This window comes from Pipistrellus hanaki, assembly GCF_964339955.1.
Source record: "Pipistrellus hanaki genome assembly, chromosome: 16".
NCBI lineage: Eukaryota > Metazoa > Chordata > Mammalia > Chiroptera > Vespertilionidae > Pipistrellus > Pipistrellus hanaki.
In genome coordinates this window covers 37,318,225-37,345,154 of record NC_140518.1, presented here as the reverse complement: position 1 = coordinate 37,345,154, position 26,930 = coordinate 37,318,225, and the positions used below count along the sequence as shown (strand labels likewise).

Below are 26,930 nucleotides of genomic sequence, written 5' to 3'. Positions count from 1 at the left end.
ATATGAATTTTAGAATGTTTAGAATTTTTTCTATTTCTGAAAATATATAATTGGGCTTTTATAAGATTTTAATTGAATATGTAGATTGTATTAGGTAGTGTTGATATTTTAAAAATATTAAGTCTTTCAATTCATAATCGTGCAATGTCTTCATTTATGGGCATCTGTTTATTAGAAACATTCTTTTAGAAACATTTATGGATGTAGTTTTCAGTGCATACATTTTGCTTCTTCGGCTATGTTCATTCTTAAGTAGTTTGTTATTTTTTTAAAAATATAGTTTTTTGTAACTTACTGACTTTAGAATGGGGGAGAGAAAGAGAGAAACATCAGTTGGTTTTTGCCTCGTCAACACAACCAGACAAGAGATTGAATCTGAAACATAGATATTTCCTTGACCAGGAATTGAACTTATGAACTCCTGGGGCAGGGGACGGTGCTCTAACCAACTAAATAGGTTGGCCAGGCCTAAACCGGTTTGGCTTAATGGATAGAGCAGCGGCCTACGGACTAAAAGGTCCCAGGTTCAATTCCACTCAAGGGCATGTACCTTGGTTGCAGGCACATCCCCAGTAGGGGGTGTGCAAGAGGCAGCTGGTCAATGATTCTCTCTCATCGATGTTTCTAACTCTCTATCCCTGTCTCTTCCTCTCTGTAAAAAATCAATAAAATATATTAAAAATAAATAAATAAATAAATAAGTTGGCCAGGACAGTTTATTCTTTTTTGATCTATTGTAAATGCAATTGTTTCTAATTTCCTTTTTTCTTCTTTAATAAAAAACTGATACCTCAAATGGCATTTCCAAAGTAAGAATGATTTTGCTTGATCTTGACTCTTCTTCTTCTTCATCTTCTTCTTCTTAATGTTTAATGGCTTGGATCAATTTCTGGGATCTCTATTATATTCTGTTTAATATGCCATTGTATTGCATTGAATCTATAGATTGCTTTGGGTAGCATGGACATTTAAATGATGTTAATTCTACCAATCCATGAACATGCTATATTCCTCCATTTGTTTATATCTTCCTCTATCTCTCTTTTTTTTAACATCCTGTAGTTTTTTTAGTATAAGTCTTTTTACCTTCAAATAGCCAAACTATCATATAAAGACAAATAAATTGAAGGGCCCAATTTTGTTATACAAAAAATACTACAAACTACAGTAGTCTAAACAGTGTGGTACAGAAATAAAGATAGACCTACAGACCAATGGAGCACAATACATAACTCAGAAAGAGCCCTTTGCATATATAGATAGTCAAACTATTTTCAACAAGGACATCAAGACCATTAAGTTGGGAAAGGGCATTCTTTTCAACAAATGGTGCTGTCTAGGAAAACTGATACCCACAGGTAAAGGAATGAAGTTGGACCCTTACGCCATATACAAAATTGACTCAAAATGAATCAATACCAAAATGCAAAAGGTAAAACTATAAAATACTTAGGAGACAACTTTATGTAACTGGTTTGCAATTATTTCTTAGCTATGTTACCAAAAGTAAAGGTAACAAAATTTTTAAAAATATGTAAGTTTGACTACATCAAAATTTAAAACTTTTGTACATCAAAAGTCACTAGCAAGAGGGTTAAGACAAAATCCATAAAATGGGAGAAAACATGTACTAATGATATAACAAATGAGTTATTAAAGTCTCATTAATAAAGGGTACTTCTATTATTAGGAAAATGCAAGTGTAAACCACAATGAGATATCATTTTACACCTATTAGGATGCCTACTATCAATAAAACAGAAAATCACAAGTGCTAACAATGATGTGGAGAAATTGAAATCCCCATGCACTACTTCTGGGAATATAAATTGGTGTAGCCACTGTGAAAACCAGTGTTATGAGTACACAGAAAATTAAAAACATAATTAGCATATGATCCAATGCCACTTCTGATATATATCCAAAAGGATTGGTAGTGTCTGTTGTTATTTATACACTTACATTCACAGCAGCAGCATACTATCTAATAAAAGAGTAATATGCAAATTAACCATCAGTCAGTCCATTACACCCACAAGCCATGCCCACCAGCCAATCAGGAGCAAGTATGCAAATTAACCCAACCAAGATAGCTGAGGCCACAGAGAGAGCAGGAGGGAGCTTGGGTTTCCCTGGCGATGGAGGACCCAAACTTTTCGAACACCATGTTGGACCCAGGCTTCCACTCAATGCTAAAAGTTTCAATGATAGAAGATAAATAAATCCCAACTAAAATGGTGGCAGCCACGAAGCTGGAGACAGCAGGAGGCTTGGGTTGCCCCTGGAGATGGAGGAAGCCAAACTTCTGTAGTCTTGGCCTGCCTTGGCCTCTGTTTAAGGCTACAAAGTTTCAATTATAGAAGATAAATAAATCCCAACAGAAATGGCTGCCACCACAGAGTGAGCAGAAGGCTTGGCTCCACTCAAGGCTACATTTCAACTGTAGAAGATAAATAAATCCCAGATACCCAGATACCAGGGCCTCAGCTTGGGTTGCCAGTGGGCATGGCTGGCCTGCAAACCACCACAGGCCCCTCACCCAGGCTGCCTCACGCCCCAAGGGAACCTCCACCCATATCTGGGACACCTTTCAGGGCAAACCAGCTGGCCCACACCCATGCACCAAGCCTCTATTCTATTTAATTAAAGAGTAATATGCAGATTAACCATCACTCCAATACACAAGATGGCTGCCCCCATGTGGTCAAAGATCCTGCCTCCATGTGGACACAAGATGGCTGCCACAAGATGGCCAGCAGGGGAGGACAATTGAGAGGGACCAACCCTGCAAGGGAGGGCAATTGGGGGTGATCAAGCCTGCAGGGTAGGGCAGTTAGGGGTGACCAGGCTGGCAGAGGAGGGAAGTTAGAGGTGCAGGGAAGGGCAGTTGGGGAGGACCCAGGCCTACAGGGGAGAGAAGTTGGGGGGAACCAGGCCTGCATGGGAGGGCAGTTAGGGGTGACCAGGCCTGCAGGGGAGGGAAGTTAGGGACAAACAGGCTGGCATAGGAGCAGTTAAGTACCAATCAGGCTGGCAAGGGAGTGGTTAGGGGATGATCAGGCTAGCAGGCAGAAGCAGTTAGGGGCAATCAAGAAGGCAAGCAGGCGAGCAGTTGGAAGCCAGCAGTCCTAGATTGTGAGAGGTATGTCCACTGCTCATTTAGGCTCAATCCTACTAGGATTGGGCCTAAACAGGCAGTCAGATATCCCTTGAGGGGTCCCAGATTTGAGAGGGTGCAGGCTGGGCTGAGGGACACCCCCGACCCTATGCACAAATTTCACACACTGGGCCTCTAGTTTACAATAACCAAAAGGTGAAAGCAATCCAGTGTCCAGATGAATGGATAAACAAAGTATCATATATACATATTAGAGGCCCAGTGCATGAATTTGTACATGGGTGGTGTCCAGCCGACCTGGCCCTGATCAGTAGATGGGGGCTGGGCCTGTCAGGAAGAGGAGATGGTGAGAGGTTGGCTTGTGGGCCCACCCCGATTGGGCCTAATCAGGGCTAGGTTGGCTGGGTGCTGGGGACACCGTGGGAAATTGGCTGGTCAGCCCTACCCCTGATTGGTGTGGAGGGGCCAATCAGGGTTCAGCAGCCTAGGGAGGGACCATGTGGGGTTGGCCAGCTGGCCCTGCCCCTGATCAATGTTGGGGGGGGGGGGCGATCAGGGGTGGAGCTGGCTAGGGGGAGGGGCCATGTGTCAATCAGGGTGGTGGAGGCCCATCTGGGGTGGGGTTGGCCACGGTGGGGGTGACTGCAGGCGGTTGGCCAGTAGCCCTATTCCCTATTGGGGAAGGGGATCCATGAAGGGTGGGGCTGGCGGAGGAAAGGAGCTGCAGGCTGATCAGGGTGGAGCAGACCAATCAGGGGCAAGGCTGGCTGGAGGCAAGGGCCATGGGGAGGGGAGTTGGCCACCAGCCTCGCCCCCCTATCAGGGTGAGAGAGGCTGATCAGGGGCGTGGCTTGGCTGGTGGGGGGAGGGGCCACAGGAGTTTGGTGGGTGTCATAGCGATCAGTCATTCTGGTCATTATGGCATTGGCTTTTTATATACATAGATAACAGAATATTGTTCAGTCTTAAAAAGGAAGCTAATTCAGACACATGATATAACATAGCTCAACCCTGAGAACATTTCAAGTAAAATTAGCCAGATACACAAGAGATACCACATGTTTCCATTTACATAAGGTACCTAGTGTTGCCAAATTTATGGAGATAGAAAATACCATAGTGGTTGATGTGGTCAGGTCAGAGGAGGAAATTGAGAGTTTCTGTTTAATGAGTACAGAGCTACAGAAGATGAAAAAAATCCTGGTGATGGATGGGTCCACCAATGTCAATATACTTAATGCCCCTCAACTGTAAACTAAAAAGTGGTTAAATGGTAAATTTTATGGTATGTTTATTTTACCACAACGGAAAAAGTAAAAACCTTGAGCGCTATATAAAACAAAAAATTTAAATAACTTAGACTAATGAATAAGAATGCAACATAAATGATGAAGTGATGAAATAGATCAATTAAAAATAAAACAGAAAAAAATATTATATATTTAAATTCAGAAATAAAATACTATATGTATGCTTTGGTGTAATTATAATGAATCAGTATCATAGTGACTCCTATATTTTATATTTTATAATTGTGAATTAATTTTAAAAGATCCTACCATATTTTGGTGTTTATTTTAAAAACATATGTAGTTGGGTAGAAGCATAGACCCTGTGGACTACATCAGCATCAGAGCAATTTATTTTTGTGATTGTAGGTTGGGTGGTAGAGGGATATATACTGTATATTCTCAGATTACTCTTCTAGGATTGGTTAGTCAAAGATAGGTAATAAAATTGCCTAGGATTTGGTGAGACTAAAGGAGATGTGGGTTTGTGGACATGCACTTCCTCTGCTCCCTGAACTCCAAATGAAACAGAAGAGTGACCAGAGGTCAATGAACTACAACAGGAACCTCACCAGCAGCTCAGCTAAAAGACAAAATGTCAAAGCATCACAGGCTTTGACAACCGTAATCACTGAGAAAATAACCTTGAGATTTAAGAATCAACATGCCATAAAAAAGCTTTAGGAGGAGTTTCAGTAGAAAACTAAGGCCAGAAGCCAACACTCATAGGGCCAAATAGATAATAGGTGCTTATGATCTGAATCAGCGAGTGTTCGTGACACTTTCTGGGATCATCCATCAGCATTTCAGGTGACTTTGGGGATATCTCTTCATCTCTTTGAACTTGAATGTCTTTAGTTATAAGAACTGGTACAGCAAGCAACCATCAACAAAATGAAAAGGGAACCCATTGTATGAGTAAACATATCCACCGATGATATATCTGATAAGAAGTTAATTTCCAAAATATATGAAGAACTTGTACAATTCAACATTAATCTGATTTAAAAATGGGAAAAGGACCTGAATAGACACTTCTCAAAAGAGGACATAAGGATGGCCAACAGATATGAAAAAATGCTCAACATAACGAATCATCAGAGAGATATTCTAAGAATACTGAAACACCAATCAGAAAGAATATATTAACCCCTATCATAGCAGCATTGTTCACAATAGACAAATTCTGGAACCAGCCCAAGTGCCCATTAGTAAAGTGGATAAAGAAAGCTATGGTACATTTACACAATGGAATACTATGAAGCTGTAAAAGTAAAGGAAGTCTTACCTTTTGCAATAGCATGGATGAACCTGGAGAGCATTATGCTAAACAAGTAAGCCAGCCAGAGAAAAACAAGTACTTTCATGTGGAATCTAATGAACAAAATAAACTAGTGAATAAAATAGAACCAGATACATTTATACATGGTACAGACTGACAGATGTCAGAGGTGAGGTGGTGGGCAGAGAGGATGAAAGAAGGTGAAGAGAATAGCCTAAGTACATATACACATAGCCCATGGGCACAGACAACAGTGTGGTGAGGGCCAGAGGGAGGGGAGGGCAGGGTCTCTGTAGAGTAGGGGTGTCGAACTCAATCAGAGAAGGGGCCAAAATCTAAAATCCAGCCTAAATCGCGGGCCGAATGGTTTACTGAACAGTCATAAACTGACAATGTCATAAACTGACAGCGGAGTGCAGTGATGACAGCGTGGTGCGGGCCACATTGCAAGGCCTGGCGGGCTGGATTTGGCCCGCGGGCCTTGTGTTTGACACATGTGCTGTAGAGGGTGGCAAACTGGAAGGAGGAATGGGGAACATCTGTAATAATGTCAATAATAAAAGTAAAATATAATTTTTAAAAAGTGGTACAATGAGAGCTACCTCACTGAGTTTTTGCAAGGATTAGATGAAAGGTATTTTATATTTTCGTTCCATCAGAAAACAATGTAGCCACTTTTTCTTTGAGAGTGTTGGTGGTGCTTAAATCATACAATTGGGAGAATCAATTTATACTTCCTTCTACTTACAACTGCTAGGAAAGAAGTGATGACAAAGAATTGACCCTGTCAATGATCTCCCAAACTTACTGCCTTCACTTTGTGCTGCTCAAACAATAAGTGATCAAACTATTTGAATTCTTCTTTAAAATAAAATGGGAGAATTTTTGCTTTCCAATGATAATTAAAATAGAAATGGGGAAAGGGAGAGCATTGTGAGAGTGACTGGAAATAAAGAAAGAGAAGAGAGAGTGAGAGATCTGAGCAACATGGCGTGTGTGTTTGTGTGTGTGTGTGTGTGTGTGTGTCTGTTTTAGGGGAAGTACTGAGAATAAAGACAGCACATGGAAATCCTGTTGTTAGGAATAGCCATAAAACATTTAACAATATAAACATCTGATAGTAAGTGCAATCATGCTGACTATATTAATAAAAGCATAATATGCTAATTAGACCGGATGTCCTTCTGGACAATCTTCCAGACGAAGCCAAGACTATGAGGGAAGCCTGCCAGCACCCAGAGGGAAGCCCAGGTCCCAAGTGCCGGAGAGAAGCCTGGGCCCCGTTGCCGGAGGGAAGCCGGTGCCAGCAGCCAGGGGAAGGAAGGCCTACTCTTGCACGAATTTCAGGCCGATGCATCACTTACAATACCATGTTCAAACATTCTCTGACACAAAAGATTTGTAGTGAAAAGCAACAGTCCCCTGCCACTCCCAACCCCACAATCATTGTTCTTTATGGCTCGTGCTTTGCAATTGTTTCTGAAGTCACTTGTATTTCATCTGTAGGTCTCATTTTCTTTCTTTTCATTTCTTGCCATGTTTATGGTGATAAAACAAGGTTGTCTCCTCAAACAAATTTTGCTGGTTATTTCCTGGTGCTTTTACATGTTCCCTTATCATCTGTACTTCCTACACATTTGTTGTTATATCCATAGATTCTATAAGAATTGCTTACAATTTTATCTTTCAAGATGCCTTCATAGTTCGTGCTAAATATTCTGCTATCGGTACATAAATATTGTCAATATCTCTTCCTGTGAATTTAGCCACTATAGATAATCGTTTTTAGATGTATTATTTTATTAGGTTTTACAAACTGTTGGTATTCTAACTCTATTATTCCTGCTTCATTTATTAGCCTGAATATGCCTAAGAGGTAAAATATTGCATAAAGATGTCTGGATTAGAAATTGTCAAGAATGTGGGATTGGGATTGGCTTAAGGTCAGGCTATTGCTGACTCTGCAAGTATAAGGGTTAAGGGACATAGCGAAGATCAGGCATAGAGATCCAATGAGTGAAGTAGCTGTGGTCCCATGCTGTCCACTTTTTCGGGCGGAGGCATGCTATATAGACAGTGGTCACTATACTTAGGCAGGGTGAAGATACACCAGGGCAGAGAGCCTGAAATAATTGGCTTGCTGCTAGGATTAGCTTCGTGAACATGTGTAAGCCATAATCTATCAAAACTCATGGGTTCAGTGCGGTACCATCTCACACCTGTCAGAATGGCAATCAACAACAAACGACAAGTGCTGGAGAGGATGCGCGGAGAAAAAGGAACCCTGCATTACTGGTGGGAATGCAGACTGGTGCAGCCACTGTGGAGAACAGTATGCAGTTTCCTCAAAAAACTAAAAATGGAGCTCCCATTTGACCCAGTGATCCCACCTCTAGGAATATGTCCCAAGAAACTAGAAACACCAATCAGAAAGGATATATGCACCCCTATGATTTGGAAACAGCCCAAATGCTCATCAGCAGATAAGTGGATTAGAAAATTCTACACAATGGAATAATACACTGCTATAAAAAGAAGGAATTCCTACCATTTGCAGCAGCATGGATAGAACTGGAGAGCATTATGCTAATTGAAGTAAGCCAGGCAATGAAAGAAAAATACCACATGATCTCACTCATTTATGGAAAATAAAAAACATTATAACCTGATGAATAAAAAGATAGTTACAGAGGCAGGAAAGCACTGAACACACTCTCAAATTACAGCAGGAAGGCTGGGGAGTATTGAGGAGGGAGGGAAAGAGATCAACCAAAGGACTTGTATGCATGCATATAAGCACTCCAATGGACACAAGACACTGTGGGGGGTGGGATGGCCAACAGATATGAAAAAATGCGACAGGAGTTAGAGGAGGCTGGGGGAAGGTCAATGGGGAGGAAATGAGATATATGTACTAATATATGTAATACTTTAAACAATACAAATAATATTTTTTTAAAAAAAACTCAGGGTTCACCTTCTTAATGTGTATAGAAATTTCTATGGACTACATTTCTATACTTCCCTTTTCTACATGTTTCCTTATCATTTCACTGACAGCAGGTTTAACTGTGTGTGGCAACCACACCTTAGTGATGAACTTAGGTTTTATTTTATATTCATTAGGAAGCTCTTAAAAGGGGTTTAGCAGCTAACCCATATCATTCTAGTGCGATTGGTCATGGGCCTTGCATGCAGCTTGGTCTTCCTGCTGGGGATGTCAGAAATGCAAAGCTCTGACTGCCTTTACTTGTGTTTATCAAGGCTGTTTCCACAGTGAGCAATCATAAGCAATGAGGTCATGTCCCTGTAGACAGAGAATGGACATGACCTGCTTACCACAAAGGTGCTGAGTCCCCAAACTCAGTGGTGGCCCACTGACTGTGTTGACATCCACATACACCCACCTGAATCATTCTCATGGGACTTGGAGGGGCATGAGGGACTGACGTGAATATGAGCTGTGGCTATTGCTTTTGCCCCATATAATAATGTCCCCTTAGTTACTGAACTAAACGTTTTCTGTCTTCTGCTACCATCCCTCAAACAACTAGTCAAATCTAACTACCCTGTTTCCCCAAAAATAAGAAAGTGTCTTATATTATTTTTTTCTCCCAAAGTTGCGCTAGGTCTTATTTTCAGGGGATGTCTTATCTTTCCATGCGCTAGGTCTTATTTTTGGAGGATGTCTTATTTTCGGGGAAACATGGAAGTTTTTAAAGACACTTCAATGTTCTTAAAAATTACACCCACCCTATTGGCAAACACTCGAAAACTCAAAAGTAATTGCTTTTTATGCAGGTGAAGATGCAGAGAAAAGCACTTCTGATAGTTAATACTGAACACCCATCAAGAGAGTAATAATCCTTGTCCTAGCTGGTCTGGCTCAATGAATAGAGCGTCAGTCCTTGGACTGAAGGGTCCCAGGTTCAATTCTGCTCAAGGGCACATACCGGCATTGGGTATAGATAAGGGAGAATGAGGGTGTCAAAAGAAAATTCTGGTGGAATCTCCCTGCCCCTCTCCCTCTCTTCCTGCACCCAGGCTCAGCCCCTCATCTTCCTCCTGGCCTCACTTCTCAGCACTTTGCTGAGAGGAGCAGCCGCTTTCCCCCACCCTCTGGGTTAATCCAGGTTCAGGTTTGTCTGGGGTGGGGCCCAGTCCTGCAGTGGGCTGGCACTCCGAGTCCGGCTTTATTAAGCCCTGGGCTTGTGCTGAGGCAGCAGGACCAGGCCTGGCCACGGAATCTTTGGTACCAGTAACAGGACCTCTGTCACCCAGGAGAGCCCACCTGCTGCCATGGGCCGCTACCGCATCCGCGTGGCCACCGGGGCCTGGCCCTTCTCTGGGTCTGTCAACCCCGTGCAGCTGTGGCTGGTGGGGGAGCACGGAGAGGCGGAGCTGGAGCTGCAGCTGCGGCCAGCGCGGGGCCAGGTGGGCAGGGGAAGCAAGGACTCAGACCCCAGCTGGGTTTGGGCTGAGAGCCTGAGGGCCTGAGGGCCTGAGGGCCTGAGGGTGGGTGGGAAACAAGAAGCTGGGAGCCAGCTGCGAGAACAACCAGGTGGGCTGGGACTATTTGGATGAAGGTACACCTGCACCTGAGCATGTGAGAGGTTCAGAGTCGGGGCCCTGACTAGGCTCAACCTGTCCCTTACTTTGGTCCACTCAGCCTCCACTACTTTCCCAATTAATCCCAGACCAGTGTCATGATGGGTCAAGGGTCAAAAGCAAGGTCTCCAAGGCAGGAGAGTTCAGTTAATGGACAGGAGAGTTTAGTTAATGGACAGGTGTGGGTGATGATGCTCAGTTTTCAATTCAAGACCCTGGTCTTCCCTGTGAGATGGGCATCTGAGAAGGTGCAGGTGTTGGGAGGAGGCAATGCTGTCCCTGGAGGCCTTGACCCCGGACTCCACAGAGGACCCCGCACCCTCAGTTAAATGTCCTCTCCCGGGTCCCCGCTATTAAGTCTCACTGGGTTCTGGTCCCCGCAGGTGGAGGAGTTTGAGCAGGACATTCCCCAGGACCTGGGGCCACTGCAGTTCGTGAAGTTGCGCAAACACCGCCCCCTGATGGACGACGCCTGGTTCTGCGACCGCATCACCGTGCAGGGCCCCGGAGCCTTGGAGGAGGCCGCCTTCCCCTGCTACCACTGGGTGCAGGGCGAGGGCCTGCTGACCCTGCCCGAGGGCACCGGTGAGGGGCCGCCTGGGGGAAGTGGGTGCAGGACCTAAGGACTACTGGAGGTGGAAGGAGGCAGGGGTTGAAATAGTGTGTGCTCAACAGGTTAAAGGTGGCCAATGCTGGAAATGAGGGGAAAGTTATACATAGAATTACAATGAGTGATGTATAGATCCCACCTCTCAAAACCATAAGCACAAGGAATGGGAGGGGCAGCCATGCTGGGAAACAGAAGAGCCAAAATAAAGGGGAAAGGAGATCTCCCTGTGATTGGGAACAACTTAGGGCAGGGACAGGTAAGGCTAGCACATGGGACCTCTGAGAGGAAACAGGGGAAAGAAGTAATAAATGATATGAGGTGAAGAGCTGGCTTGACTGTAAAAATATGGAAGACAACTATGAGGGTAGGGAGCGCACTGACTGAGGTGGGGATGAAAGAGGACAACAAACATCGAATCTGTTATTTTAAGAATTAAGAATGAGGGACAATTGAGGTAAAATGCAGGTAAAAATGGAAACCTGAACTAAATGTCTTTGAGGCACAAGTTAGTATAAGTTTAGATGTGGTCAGGATTAAGTCGGGTTACCAACTATAAACTATGTGAAGCTGAGGATGGATGAGATGAAGCCAGGTAAAGTAGCCATTTCTTAGTTTGTCACACATAGAGTATCTTATCCCAGGGGAGAGGCGACAGTGGAGATAGGGAAGGTCAGAGGAGGTAAGTGTACCTAACTGAAATATGTCATTTTGAAGTAGAGGCTAAGGCGTTGACAGGGGAAAACTAACACATGGGAAATTAACAAAGTAACAAAGGATACTGTTGGATAGGTGTTGACATTTCAGCTCATTAAGAATGAAATTCACGGATCATGAAGAATAGGGATAGATAGGTAAATTTGAGTTAAATGTTATAATACAGTGTCAAAAATGGGATTTTCCTCTCAAGACAAATATGTGATCAGAGATTGGTGAAATAAAGCAAAATGTAGTGGGTAGTGAAGATTAATGATGATGGAATTAAGCAGGGAGTCAGATCCAGAGAGAAAAGCAAAAGAGTATGATGCCATATAGTTAAGAAACAAGAGACTGCAATCTCACTTCCAGGAATATATGCTAAGAAGCCCTACACACCAATCAGAAAGAATATATGCACCCTGATGTTCATTGCACTATTATTTAAAATGGCTAAGATTTGGAAATACCCAAAGTGCCCATAATTAGGTGAGTGGATAAAAATACTGTGGTATATTTATACAATGGAATAATATGCAGCTGTAAAAAAAAATGATTTCTTACTCTTTGCAAAAACATAAATGGACCTGGAAAATATTATGCTAAGTGAAATAAGCCAGTCAGAGAAAAACAAATATCTAATGATCTTACATTCAAGTGGAATCTAATGAACACACACAAAAAAAAAACCTGATTAATAAAAAAGGTAGGAGGCATGGAGGCACAGAACAGACTGACAACTCAGAAATGGGGTGGAGGAGACATGGGAAGAGATCAACCAAAGAACTTATGTATGTACACACATAACCAATGGATATAGCCAATAGTGTGGTGAAGGCCTAAAATGGGTCAGGGGCTCAGAAGAAGGGAGAAAACAGGGAATAATTGGGGGACACCTATAATACTGTCAACAATTTTAAAATAAAAAAACAGGAGAATGGGAAAAGCCAGGGTGAAGCATAAGATTGAAGAAAGCTTGCCGAAGCCGGTTTGGCTCAGTGGTAGAGCATCGGTCTGTGGACTGAAAGGTCCCAGGTTCGATTCCGGTCAAGGGCATGTACATGTTGAGGGCACATCCCCGGTAGGGGGTGGGCTAGAGGCAGCTGGTCAATGTTTCTCTCTCATCGATGTTTCTAGCTCTCTATCTCTCTCTCTCTTCCTCTCTGTAAAAAATCAATAAAATACATTTTTTTAAAAAAAAAAAAAGATTGGAGAAAGCATTAAGGAGAATTGCTTTAATATCTCCCCAGCCCACCTGGCAGGAAACTCCGTGGATGTGTTCCAGAAGCATCGAGAAAAGGAACTGGAGGAAAGACAGCAAATCTACTGGTGACCACCCTATTACAAGCCTCCCAACTGTAACTTCCTCCATCAATGACTTCTACCCTCTCCATAAATCTTTGTCCCCATCTTCTAGCTGGGCCACCTGGAAAGAAGGGTTACCCATGACAATTGCTGCAGACACTATAGATGATCTGCCTCCAAATATGAGATTCCATGAGCAGAAGAGGCTAGACCTTGAGTGGTCAGCAATTGCAGGGTGAGAAAATTGTCAGAGTGGAGTGCGGCTGGTGGATCCAGAAACAGGTGGGATTTGGTAAATTGATGGTTTCATTCTTGATATCTGTTCCAGGCTTATGGAGATTGCCCTCAAATATGTTTACACCCTCCCAAGCCCCTGGAAACACCTGGAAGATTTTGATCAGATCTTCAGGGGACAAAAGACTGCCCTGGCTGGTCAGTTGTTTACCCAGGTTCCCATAACACCCTGATGACCCTATTAATGAGCTAACTGTCATACTCCATAGTCCCCAAAACTTCTTGCCAACAAAGAACTTACACCTGGGGATCTCACAGAGGCCTCATGAATGAAAACATGTGGGCTGGCTATGGAGGAGTCATGTGACTAAAGCCCTATAATAGAGCCTAACGGAGAGGAACATCAGGTTGTGGTAAATATCCTCTCCTAACCTCCACTCCGACCCCACAGAGAAGGTTCACCAGCGCTGGCAGGAAGATGAGCTTTTTGGCTACCAGTTCCTCAATGGCGCCAACCCCATGCTGCTGAGACGCTCCACCTCTCTGCCCTCCCGGCTGGTGCTGCCCTCGGGGATGGAGGAGCTTCAGGCCCAGCTGGAGAAAGAACTCCAGGTACAGCCTCCAGCCCCTGATTGTCTTCTTCTTCTCTGTGTGAGGGGGGAAGTGGTGGAGGGGCGGGACCAAAGTTGAGCCTGGGAAGAGAGGCTATAGTGTCCATTGTCCGTAGGTGAAGAGTCCTCTTCTAGAAGAACCTAGAGGTGATAATGTCGGAAGAGCATCCATAGTGGATTCTGCCAATAGAGTAGACCATTCAGAGATGTTGGGTAAAGGAGTTTGAGCAGCCTGACAAGGGGAGAGCTTGGCATACCTGCGGTACAGAATCAACTGGCATACTTAACCCTAAAACTACTTCTGCCAGACATGAGCCGCATGTCTCGAGGGAAGACTCCTTTCATGGGGTCTTGGCCCTCTGTGCAAAATAAGGGAACTTGATGCTCTGGTACTTCCTTTCGTTGTACCACTGGTACTTACGTAGGATAATGGCAAGAAAAGAGAGTGAACGTCTTTCCCTTTGCCTTGGCCGTGTAGAAGAATGCTTTCAACTCTAACCATGGGTGCATTCCACTTTCCTTAGAATGGTTCCCTTTTTGAGGCTGACTTCATCCTACTGGATGGAATTCAAGGCAATGTGATCCAAGGAGAGAAGCAGTACCTGGCTGCCCCCCTTGTCATGCTGAAGATGGAGCCCAGTGGAAAGCTGCTACCTATAGTCATCCAGGTGAGGTGTCCTGGGCAACCTCCTCCCAACACTGCTCTGTGTTCATCCCCAACCTCTTCCACTGGACAAAGACAGCTGGTTCTTGTCACCCACCCCTGCATCATTCAGTGATACCTGCCCTTGTATTCAATCTCTCCTTTATACCTTACAGCCTACTCACTACTCACCTGGAATTGCCTTTTTGAGAGTCATAATGGTCTCTGTTGGCTACCAATCTCTTTCTGACCTTTTAGTGTATGGAATACACTTTCTTTCATTTTCATGCATTTTCTCCCTTGGTTTGATGTCTTTTCATTCTTATTGTTTTCATCAATCAATTGATGAGAACTGTCAGGTATCTCACATGTCTAGCTTCTCCTTCCTATTCTACCATCTTAATCCACACCCTCATCAGGGTTCTCTCAGCCACACTGGAAACCTCTTTCCAATTCCTCCAGCTTTGAACGTGACACTTCCCCCACAGCTAGTGAGAGCATGAGTTGAAGGGCTTCATTCCTCTTATTTATAACCCTCTGGGAGACAATAATCTTAGTCACCAGCGTTTCCCTCCAGCATAATAAGCATAGTTCCTAAATACGATGAAGTCAATTAATGCTTAGTTCCTCTTTGTTTCAGATCCAACCTCCCAGCCCCAGCTGCCCCATCCCACCACTGTTCCTGCCCTCAGATCCTCCACTTGCCTGGCTCCTGGCAAAGATGTGGGTCCGAAGTTCAGATTTCCATGTTCATGAGCTCCAGTATCACTTGCTGAACACTCATTTGCTGGCTGAGGTTATTGCTGTGGCCACCATGAGGTGCCTCCCAGGACTACACCCTGTCTTCAAGGTACATCCTCTACCTCCATGTCCTATCTTTCTGATATCACAGAGAAATGAAAAAAAATCTAACAGCTGCCTAGGATTTAGAAGCCTAAGCCTTTTAGTTGGTAACATGTTAAGAAAGCTTCTTCTAATTGAATGTGTCAATGTTATGGTAATTTTAAAAAAAACTTATAACAATTTGTGAACAGTGAAGAGAAGATTATTGTGTCAGGATCTTAAGTCTTATGACTTTATTTAATGCTTAAATTATTTTATTTTTAGATAATCATAGATTCTCATACAGTTTTAAGAAATAATATAGAGACATGCCATTTACTGTAATAAGTCACTTAGCATATATTCAGCACTTATTGTAAGGCAGCTCTAATATTCTCCAGCAGAGTCTGTTATAGAGCAGGAATATAATTTGACAAACAAAACTATTTTTCTGATTTCATATAGTTAGCATTTAAATGGCAACACAAATGGTACACATAAAAAAATTATCAGAAAACAGAATCTCAAAATAGAGTTTGAAATCAAGAGAGAAAGCAACAAATACCATATTTTTTTATGGAGAATGTTAAACCACAACTTTGGATTCATTAAGTAGAAGGTCAAAGGAATAAAAGAGCATCCCAAGCAGTTATTTATTCTTTCCAATGAGAGGTGATGGCATGGTACTAAGATAAATTAAAAACAAACGCAAATACTTTGTGATGAGAGGAAATAGTCATCACAGCATGCTTAGGTGCAAGATTGAAGAGAAAGCTCAGAGGTCTAAGCTGCTGAAACCACAAGGAGCCTACCAGGTAGATACGGTTGTACTGACCCAAAAATATTGTAATTTTATAAAACAATGAGCCTAGAATATACTGCTAGCTAGAAGGCAGCAAAAATAGCCTATGCTTGTTTTAAAAATGAATGTTTTATTTTCTTTAATTATTTTTAAAACATTTTTTAAAATATTTTTTTATTTATTTCAGAAAGGAAGAGAGAGAGAGAGAGAGAGAGAGAGAGAGAGAGAGAGAGAGAGAGAGAAACATCAATGATGAAGGAGAATCATTAATTGGCTGCCTCCTGCACATCCCACACTAGGGATCAAGCCCACAACCCAGGCATATGCCCTGACCAGGAATTCAGCAGTGACCTCCTGGTTCATAGGTCAGTGCTCAACCATGCCAGCTTCACACATAGCAGCAGGAGCAAAAATGATACAATTTTATGGACCAGAGCAAAAACAATACAATCAGGAAAAGTCAATTTGAGGTCAAAGATGAAATGTTCAGTTTTAGGTACATGTAGTTGGAATTAGTAACAAGATATGAGTGCATGATGGGTAAAACATCTGAATTGTATTTCTTCCAGAAGTCCAAACCTTTATCCCCAAACCTGTCCATTATTAGTGATGACCCCTTTGGGTTCTGGGGTAACATAGACAAGGTAGACACAAACAGAATTCATTGTTGTTGGATTTAATTGATTTTATGATGCCTTTGCATCATCATCTCCTGCGGATCTTAGTAGTTAAACCGACTTTTACACTTCAATATCCCCTCTTCACAGACCCCTCTACATATATCTCTCCTCACCATAACTTCCTCCCGCTGTAAACAGTTGAGTTGTTATCAGGCCACCCAGCAGGGGTAAGCTTGCCCACTTCATAAAGGTTACCTGTGCAGGCTCTGCATTCAGACTGCTGGTGTCTGGATCCTAAATCCTGGCCTCAGTTCTTATCAGGTGTGTGCTAAGGGTCCTCATCTCTAAATGGGGGTAATAGGCATTTCATTATGGAGTTGATGTGGGATAATAGAACAGCATGACACAGGCTAAATATAGCAAAAAATAGTATTTCTTGCCATTATGAATAGTTCTTTGTCTTCTGATATTTCTCTCCTGAAGAAGACTTCGGGTTCTCTAAGACACTCAGCATCTTTTTCAATCTTTCTAAAGTTGCAGAACAATGAGAGTTGCCTTAATATGTTAACTCCAATGAGCTTAGTTGGGTCTTTCCCTCTCTGCAGCATCACCAGCTCACATAAATATCAATATTGCATGAATCCTCCATCTCAGGATGAAAACAAAATTGTCTAAGACAAAAGGAAATGCACATCAGGATCAGGTGGCCTTTTTTAATGGACAAGGGAAAGCAGGAGAGAGGGGCTCTACGTAACAGTGCCTAACTGGGGATGGGAGGAAGTTTGACAACGGCCCCTCTGCTGATAAAGAAGCTAGATCAGTATGGCTCCTTTAATTCTGACTAAAAGTAACCTACCTACCCCAGTCCTGAAATTTAAAAAATGCAAGAGGAAAACAACTATAGATTGAAAGATTAGCTTTGAAAATTAGTTTAAACTGTAAGGGTATGTATAATAGAAAAAAAAATTTTTTACAAAATCAAAAGTTACAGGGCTGATTCTTAAAGGACATCTATCTTTAAGGTGGAAATAATAAAGGAAATTATAACAACTATTATTCAAGGGTATCTGTGTGCTAGGCAATTATTAAACACTCTCATACATAATACACACAAGCATCACCACAGCATTTGTGATGAGACCCTATTGTCATCCCCTGTAAAGAGATAAAGAGATGGACCCTTAGAGGGTTTATTATCAAACCCTCTTGGTCAAGTATCAAAGTAAGTAATGAAGTGTCAATTAAAATCACGATCAGTCAGACCACAAAGCTCAATTCACAGGGCCATATGAGAACATGAGAGTAAGAAATCAAAAAGGCAAGAGGGAACCAACCTGCAAAGACTCTAACAGGGAGAAAATGGCCAAGAGGAGAGGGAGAGAAGGCTACCATGCTGAGTGCCACTCCCTAATAAAGAATGATCCATATTTCCTCCGTATACCAATCTTCTCCATCCAGCTCCTGATCCCACACACACGCTACACCATGGACATCAACACCCGGGCACGGAACCGACTCGTCTCAGATGGAGGTTTATTTGACAAGGTAAGGAGGTAATGGGGTGGCCACCTAATCATCCAACTCCGCATGACCTCCTGTCACTTTCAAGATTCCAGCCCCCCCCCCCCCCGTGTGACTGTCCTGACCCTTAAACTCAGGAGCCTTGTCCCTTTGTACCAATGTCATTAAATCTGAAAAGTCCACATCTGACCACTTTATATACTATGCCACGTTCTCCAGCTCTGTTTCTCCCCTCAAGATCTTTCATTTCAACTGGCTGGCATGGCTCAGTGGTTGAACATCAACGTATGAACCAAGAGGTCATGGTTCAATTCCCAGTCAGGGCATATGCCTAGGTTGCAGGCTCAATCCCCAGTGTGGGGTGTGTAAGAGGCAGCTGTTCAATGATTCTCTCTCATAGTTGATGTTTCTACCTTTCCTTCCCTTCCTCTCTAAAATCAATAATATACATATTTTTCTTTCTTTCTTTTTTTTAAGACCTCTCATTTCTATTGTCACAGGCATGGAGCACAGGTGGAGGGGGCCATGTGCAATTGATGCGTCGGGCAATGACTCAGCTGACCTACCGCTCCCTCTGTCCTCCTGACGATCTGGCTGACCGAGGCCTGATGGGAATCCCAAGTGCCCTCTATGCCCATGATGCTTTACGGCTCTGGGAGATCATTGCCCGGTGGGTGAGAGTGCTAGCTGAGAAATACGGGGACATTGGGAACAGTGAGAATGGGGCTTTAACCTGAGTTCACCATGAGGGCAAAGGAATACAGAACAAGAAGGTTGAGACAGGAAAAGCAAAGGACTCCATCAAGGAGAAATGAGGAACAGTGAGGAGGTACTGAGCCGAATCTGAGAATGGGAAAGCTAAAGTAGACAGCAGGCAGCGTTGTGTGGGAGAGTAAAACCAAGGGGTCTGGTAGAATCAGGGTTTTTGTTATGAAGAGTTACTATCAACCATGTGTATGGAATCCTTTTATTTATTTATTTAATATTTTTGTACTGATTTCATAGAGGAAGGGAGAGAGGGAGAAAGAAACATCAGCGATCAGAGAGAATCATTGATTGGCTGCCTCCTGCATTCCCCGATACCCCCAGTGATCAAGCCCGCAACCCAGATATGTGTCCCAACTTGGAATTAAACATTAACCACCTGGTTCATAGGTCCGCACTCAACCACTGAGCAACATCAGCCAGGTGGAATTATCAAAACTAATAATATAAGTTTTCTCTTTCTAAACTAGTTTTTAGAAAGAAATAAGGGATATCCCAAAGGCAAGTCTTGTCAGATTTGTCGCAGATACAGTGAGAATAAGCTGGATAGACACCACAGAAAAGGAGTAGCAGCCAGAGGATAGAGCCTTCTAATCTACAGAAGCTCAGCTCCCTTCTCTGGGCAGATACGTGGAAGGGATTATCCACCTCTTCTACCACGGGGATGACGTCGTGAGAGGGGACCCTGAGCTGCAGGCCTGGTGTCAGGAGATCACTGAGGTGGGGCTGTGCCAGGCCCAGGACCGAGGTGAGATCCCTCCCTAGACAAAGGAGCTCCTTGCCAGCCTTGCCCTTCTGGGAGCATGACCTCAACCCCTCATCACCCCCTCTCCCTTCACACATGGAGTACCTTAATCCCATTCCCACTTCCTAAATCTCAGGATAATTCTACAAACTCAAGAACCCTATGCCTTTTCACAGATGCACCTAACATACCATAAGGACTTATAAGACCAGAACCACAGTCAGTGAATCATCTGCCAGGCCCTGCCAAACACTCTCCGAATATCTGTTTTCTTACTTAAACCTGTTAACCGGGGAGTTCCCCTTTCAATTATGCAACTTACAATGGGCACATGCTCTTTCACTAGGATGTGTCAGTACGTCACGCCTGGTGGACGTAATTTCATATTATTTTTTTTATTTATACTTAAAATAAATGAAAAGACTATGAAATATATATTTTTCATTTATTTATATATAAAGCACAAAGGAAAATACAAAATTACAAACAAATAGAAAAGAATACTATAACAAAAAAATGGAAACATCGAATTAAAAAATTATAAATTTTACAATTATAAAGATAACAAAAAATATATTTTTTATTTTGATACACAATAAAAAAATAAAAAAGTTAACAATTGCAGAACAATAAACTAAAGAACACAAATAAAATAGAAATATTGAGTTTAAAAAATTGAAATATAGATGGAAAAATTCAAAACTCAACTTCCGTGTGATATATTTTAAAGCAATTGTTGACACATAGTGCTACCTCACCATCCAGACACCAGTATGTAGATTCTTTCCTAACACCTTTTTTGTAGCAAACTCAGCATTTCCTGGATTTAGTTTTTCTTATATCACTTTTCATTTGTTCTGGAAAATGCCTTTTAACTAAGTGTGATGGTTTAGATGTAGAGCTGCTTGTTGATGTCTTTGGGCAGCTTTTCACTATGTTGTTATCTACCAATTTCTCTACACACTCTATCAAAAAGTGTAATAGATCCAACTGACCTTTATCTTTTTTGTATATAATATATGCATTGAAGCAGCACATATCAATTAATTGTAGAAAAAATTTTTTCTAAAATTTTTTTACCCTATTACGGGCAGCCGTGTAGGCCACTATAACTCCATTTCCCAAATCTACTCTGCCCATATTCTTGTTATAATCCAGGACAACATTCAGTTTTTCTTGCCTTCTTCCTCTCTTTTCAATCATTGTCTTTTCGTCATTATGAATAGAACTGAGCATCAATACGTCTTTTTTATCCTTCCATTTCAAAATCATAAGTTTGTCTTTGAATCTTACTATATGTTCATTGGATTTCGACTCTGTTTATCCTCATTGTTCCAACAATGTCTGTATTGTTTTGACACAAGAGTTCAGCCAAATAAATTGATGTATAGAAATTATCTAAGTAAATCCTATACCCTTTATTCAGTAAGTCATGTGTTAACTCCAAAACAAATCTTGTTGAACACAGCCACCACTCTCACTAGCAAAATTATACTGATTCCCTCCGTGTCTTAAATTCATGTGGAGACATGTATGGATGGCTAATACCTTTGTTGTTCAGAAATATATGTCCCACCCGTTTCAGGGCACAACATATATTTCAAGGACGTATTCATATGTCCTACCCGTACCCGATATTGTTTACATTTGATGTATTTATACGTCCTGCTCGATTAACAGGTTAAGGATAGAAATGGGGAGGTTAATACTACCAAGGCCCATGACAGCCTATACTTGCTTTCCCTCCCCTTTCCTCCTTGTTGCTACTGTCCAGCACTCTCAGAGGATCCAGACATCCTGTACACCTGCCACGGTGCAGAGTCATTTCTAGATGTAGTCTCAATACTGCATATATTTTTTACTTAAACCCAAATTCATTGCCATGATCCTTGGGACTCAAGTTTCTTAGGCAAACATGCCCACCTCACAAGTGAACTACATTTAGGTCCTCTACCCCATTTTTTTTTTTCATAACAAAGAAATAGCCTTTCTTGAGCTCTTCCTAAGTTCATATTCCTTTCTCTAGTACACATAGGCCAGATGGGACTGTTTTGAATTATCCTTTAGCTCCTTGTCACTTCATGCCAATACCCTGAATCCCTTCCATTCCCTCCATTTGATGATTGTAGCCAATAGCTAAGAGCTATTACCTGTAACGAGGCCCTATGGATGCAAACATCAGTAAACCACAAGCCAACCATGCAGTGTAGTAACACCTCAAAGTAGCTGGGGCTGAACCTTCCGCATTCATCCAACGGCACCTCTTCAGCCCTTCCAAGACCAAAATCTCTGTAGTACGTCTCAGTTCTGTCCATCAGGCTCCATGTGTTCCAAAAGACCCTCTCATTCTCTCTTTTATGCTTCTCCCCATGAAATACCCACATCAGAGCACTTGTAAAATTTATTTGAGTATGAGCTTTAACCTCTTGCACCCACACTATATCTCTGGCAACTTTCATGGTTCTCTTTGTACCATCCTTCTCTCATCACCCTCATTAAAGGCAGAGTGTTAAGATTTCCTCTTCCCAGGCCTATAATCTCTTTGACTTTTAATATACTTTCCTCTAAAGTGAATGTATTTCTTGTCCCAAATGAAATAATGAATGTGACAATGTTGAAACATGTGCCAGTGTAAAATGATTGTGATCATATGCCCCACTCCAAAAAATTACCTCCTCGATATGGTCAGCAAATATAAGAGGTGAGCAGGCCCTTAAATTTCCTGAGCAGCCTCTCAACTGTAAAGTGAGTGGATGGAACAGTGGATTTCATGCTGTTACGGTTCAACATCAGTCTATGACTTCTTTTTTTCTGCATGATAGCCCAGACCTGAAACTACTTTCCAGGAATGGGAGGGCAATCTCAGTATTCTTAACCACTTTGGGGGAGGGTGGAAATTTTATTAAAATAATATAAACCTAGAGAAAAGTTAATGTTATAAATCATTGACCTACAAATTGAACTTTTAGTAAGGTGACATACCTATATAATGAGCACAAAGAACAAAAAACATTACCAGCTCCTATAAAGCCCCTTGTATGCTATTCCAGTCCTTTCCCATCCAAAAGTAACCACTTCATCTGCACAGGTTCATTTTCCCCGTTGGAACTTTATACAAATGAAAACACCCACGTGCATTCACTAATGTCTCAAAATATGTTTGATATATATACCCCTGCTGCTGTGATCTGAAGCATTTAGTTCATTGTTCTCATGTATGTTATTCTATTTTGTGAATATAACAGGCTTTATTTTTTCCTTCCTGCCATTAATAGGCATTTGGGTTGTTTCCATTTTGAGGCTATTAATGTCATTGCTGCTGTGAACAATGTTGTGTGTACAGTTCTGTTGGGTGTGTATCTATAAGTGAAATTGATGGTCATAGGATATGTGTATGTTCAGCTTTAAATTTTGGTTTCTGACAGTTTTCCAGTGTGCTTGTATACATTTAAACTTCCTCTCCAGAGTATGAGGTAGAGTCAGTATCTTCTCAAATATTTGAAAAATACTTTGGTCATATTGTGAATATGTTATGTTTTCACATTATGAGTTTAAGTTGTATTCTCCCAGTGACTGGTAGAACCAAGGAACTTGTCCTAGGTTTAGTAGCCACATGGATATCCTCCTTTGTGTGGAGCGAGCATGTTACTCTTTTGTACCATTTTATTTTGGGTTGTCTACCTCTCTCCTGTTGCTTTTAACCACTTTTTAACACTGGATATTTGACCAACCAGCTTCTTGGCCCTCTTGGCCCTGCCCACTCTCCACCTTATATACATAGCTACAGTGGACTGAGGGGCTTTACATGAACCATCAATTTATAAAGTAACTTTTATTATAACCTCTATTTTCAGAGTAAAAGAAATAGAAACTCAGAGAAACTAAGCAATTAATTAGTACAATTAATTAGTCAGCAGTAATCAAGGACTGGTCTATTGGCTAACTTTTTAACTACCCCTCCTTGATTTCTCATAATTCCTTTTCCTTACTTATATTCTTATCACTATCTAACATACCACGTATAATTTTACTTAGTTATTCTCTTTATTATCATTCTTCACTACTACAATCTGTTTTGCCCACAAATATATTCCCAATGCCTATATACTGTGTGGTACATACTAATTCATGACTTTTTAAATAAATGAATGAATAAACACTCACTAATTCTAATATATGGACATGCCAAGATATCAGCATTTATTTCCTCACTCCTTTGAAACTGCAGTGTCTATGCTTTGTTCTCTTCTCTAGGTTTCCCTGTGTCCTTTCAGTCTCGGGCTCAGCTCTGCCATTTCCTTACTATGTGCATCTTCACATGCTCTGCCCAGCATGCAGCAGTCAACACAGGCCAGGTATGGACAACTGAAAGCCAGGATCTCTGAGAGAGAACGCTTCTGGGCTAGGACACACTTGAAGGAGAGAGCGGGGGTTTAGGGTCCTGAATCAGAGTTTCTGAGTGACTCCAGATTCTTCCTCCCCTAGTTTGACTGGTTTGCCTGGGCTCCTAATGCCCCAGGCTCAATGCGGATGCCCCCACCCACCACCAAGGAGGATGTAACAATGGACACAGTGATGGACTCACTACCTAATGTCTGGCAGAGCTGTCTTCAAATGTTTGCCACATGGCTCCTTAGCCAGCCACAGCAAGACATGGTAAGAGGGGACTGATGGCTGACAAGGAGACTTAGGGTGAGGGACTGGAGTTTGGGTTCCTTTGTCTTAGAACTAGAAGATGATTGATCCTTGCTTTCTGCTTCAGGTACCACTGGGGCATCACAAAGAAGAGTATTTCTCAGGTCCTGAGCCCAAGGCTGTTTTAAGGCAGTTTCAGGCTGATCTGGACAAACTGGAAAAGGAAATCGTGGCCCGGAATGAGCAGCTAGACCTTCCCTATGAATACCTGAAGCCCAGCCGCATAGAAAGTAGTGTTGACATCTGAGCCCAAATTGTTCACTATTCAAATAGTTGAGGACACCACCATGGTTAACATCCCCCCTACCCCACTCTTCTCATGCATCTGAGTTGCTAAGGTTCTATTTTCTCCTCTCGGGTTCCCTACCTAAATATCTCACCTACATGAGGCATTGTCCTTACTTCCAGTTCCCTAATAGGATGATCTTTAAATTGAAACCAACTCCCTTAGAGAAATCAAATAGCTACTCATATAATATTTTCTTTCCTCTGGAAATTTTGCTTTCTATGTTTATCAATAAATCATTATATAATGATATTATATTTTCATTGACATAAGTGATTTAAAGATATGTTTTATGATGTACCTAATGTTTAATACAGTGGGAGTCAGAAGTTAATTCCATTCCTTTTTTCTTGCTCTGGACAATCAGTTATCACAGCACTGTTCATTGAAAAGCCCATCCTCCCTAATCATTTATGATGCTGACATAGATTAAGTTGCCATCTTAGCTTTCCAGTATTTATACCACACTAACATAACTGCTACAGCTTTATACTTAACATAGCCTGCCTTTTACTGACATATTCATCCAATTTGTTCCTTAGAGGTACTTTGGCTTTCCTTGGGCTTCTGGATTTCTGTATAAATATTAGGATCTATTTTTGAATCCCACAAATGAAATCAGTAATGATTTTTATTGGAATTACTTTGTAGCTATGTCACTTTTAAAATCTTAAGCTAATTTTTCATTTTAAAAAATATACTTTGAGTTATCTTAAGCATTGTGAATTGAATTTGTTTATTTTGTTTACATATTCACATCTATGTTCATGAATAAGACTGGCCTATAATTATCTTGTCATTACCGAAACCGGTTTGGCTCAGAGAATAGAATGTCGGTCTGCGGACTGAAAGATGACCAGGTTCGATTCCGGTCAAGGGCATGTACATTGGTTTGTGCTCTGGCAGGTTGATATTTCTCTCTCATCAATGTTTCTACCTCTCTATCCCTCCTCCTTCCTCTCTGTTGAAAATCAATAAAATATATATTTTTTTAAATTATCTTATTATCTTGAGCTATCCTTGTCATTATTTTGTTAAGAAGGCTGTCATTTCCCCAAGGTGTAAGTAGGGTAGTGTTCTTCATTTGGTGGAGGTTTTTTGTTAATTGACACTCAAGGATATTTTTCTATTGATCTTTAGAGGGAGTGGAAGGGAGGAGGAAAGAGAGAAACATCAACATGAGAGAAACACATCAATTGGTTGCCTCCAACATGCACACCATCCAGGACCAAGGATGGAGCCTGCAACTGAGGTATGTGCCCTTGACCAGAATCAAGTCAGGGGCCCTTCAGTCTACAGGCTGTTGCTCTATCCACTGAGAAAAACTGGCGAGGGCCTGGCTTCATTTTTAAATGTTTTATGTATATTCTTATTGTTTCTTCATTTTCTACATGATTAATTTCTGTTATCTGCTTACTTATACATTTTTTATGTTTAAATTGTTCTTTTTGTCAAGATTTAAAAATTTTGAATACTGAAGCCATTAATTGAGATAGCATTCAGTTTTAAATAAGAATGACTCCAACAGCAAAAGAAACCATCAACAAAACAACAAGAAAGCCCACTGCATAAACATATTTACCAATGTTTCACCGATAAAGGCTTAATCTCCAACATTTACAGGTAACTCATACAATATAACAAAAGGAAGATAAACAACCCAATAAAAAAATGGGCAATGGACCTAAATACTTTTCAAAAGAAGACAGAGGGAAGACCAAGAGGCATATGAAAACATGCTCAAAGTTACTAATTATCCAAGAGATGCAAATCAAAATGACAATTCAGGCCAAAACTGGTTTGGCTCAGTGGATAGAGCATCGACCTGCGGACTGAAAGGTCCTGGGTTCAATTCCGGTCAAGGGCAAGTACCTTGGTTGTGGGCACATCCCCAGTTGGGGGTGTGCAAGAGGCAGCTGATCAATGTTTCTCTCTCATCGATGTTTCTAACTCTCTCTCTCTCTCTTCCTCTCTGTAAAAAATCAATAAAAAATATATATTTTTAAATTACAATTTGGTACCATCTCACACCTGTCAGAACGGCTATCATCAACAATCAACAAACAATAAGTGCTGATGAGGATGCGGAGAAAAAGGAACCCTCATGCACTGCTGGTGGGAATGCAGACTGGTGCAGCCACTGTGCAGAACAGTATGGTGTTTCCTCAAAAAACTAAAAGTGAAACTCCCATTTGACCCAGTATTCCCACTCCTAGGAATATATCCAAAGAAACTAGAAATACCAATCAGAAAGGATATATGCACCCCTATGTTCATAGCA

General features: G+C 41.7%; 1 protein-coding gene across 2 annotated transcripts in view; it reads left to right on the top strand.

Annotated features, from left to right (window-relative positions):
* Positions 1-24,610, top strand: part of LOC311611268 (polyunsaturated fatty acid lipoxygenase ALOX12-like) — a gene marked incomplete at both ends in the record, with an annotated part of 75,923 nt that extends 51,313 nt beyond the window's left edge. Inside the window, 14 exons of one of the 2 annotated variants that reach the window (XM_084863291.1) lie at positions 9,989-10,123; positions 10,681-10,882; positions 12,851-12,929; positions 13,018-13,140; positions 13,234-13,337; positions 13,591-13,751; positions 14,275-14,418; positions 15,034-15,243; positions 18,096-18,182; positions 18,659-18,828; positions 19,550-19,671; positions 23,923-24,023; positions 24,154-24,324; positions 24,431-24,610. In XM_084863291.1, the coding sequence (XP_084719417.1) occupies positions 9,989-10,123; positions 10,681-10,882; positions 12,851-12,929; positions 13,018-13,140; positions 13,234-13,337; positions 13,591-13,751; positions 14,275-14,418; positions 15,034-15,243; positions 18,096-18,182; positions 18,659-18,828; positions 19,550-19,671; positions 23,923-24,023; positions 24,154-24,324; positions 24,431-24,610 (1,989 nt within the window). Of the gene's footprint in view, positions 1-9,988; positions 10,124-10,680; positions 10,883-12,850; positions 12,930-13,017; positions 13,141-13,233; positions 13,338-13,590; positions 13,752-14,274; positions 14,419-15,033; positions 15,244-18,095; positions 18,183-18,658; positions 18,829-19,549; positions 19,672-23,922; positions 24,024-24,153; positions 24,325-24,430 lie in introns of those variants that run through there. The other variant, XM_084863293.1, reaches the window with a different exon arrangement.
* Between the last annotated feature and the right edge of the window lie 2,320 nt (positions 24,611-26,930).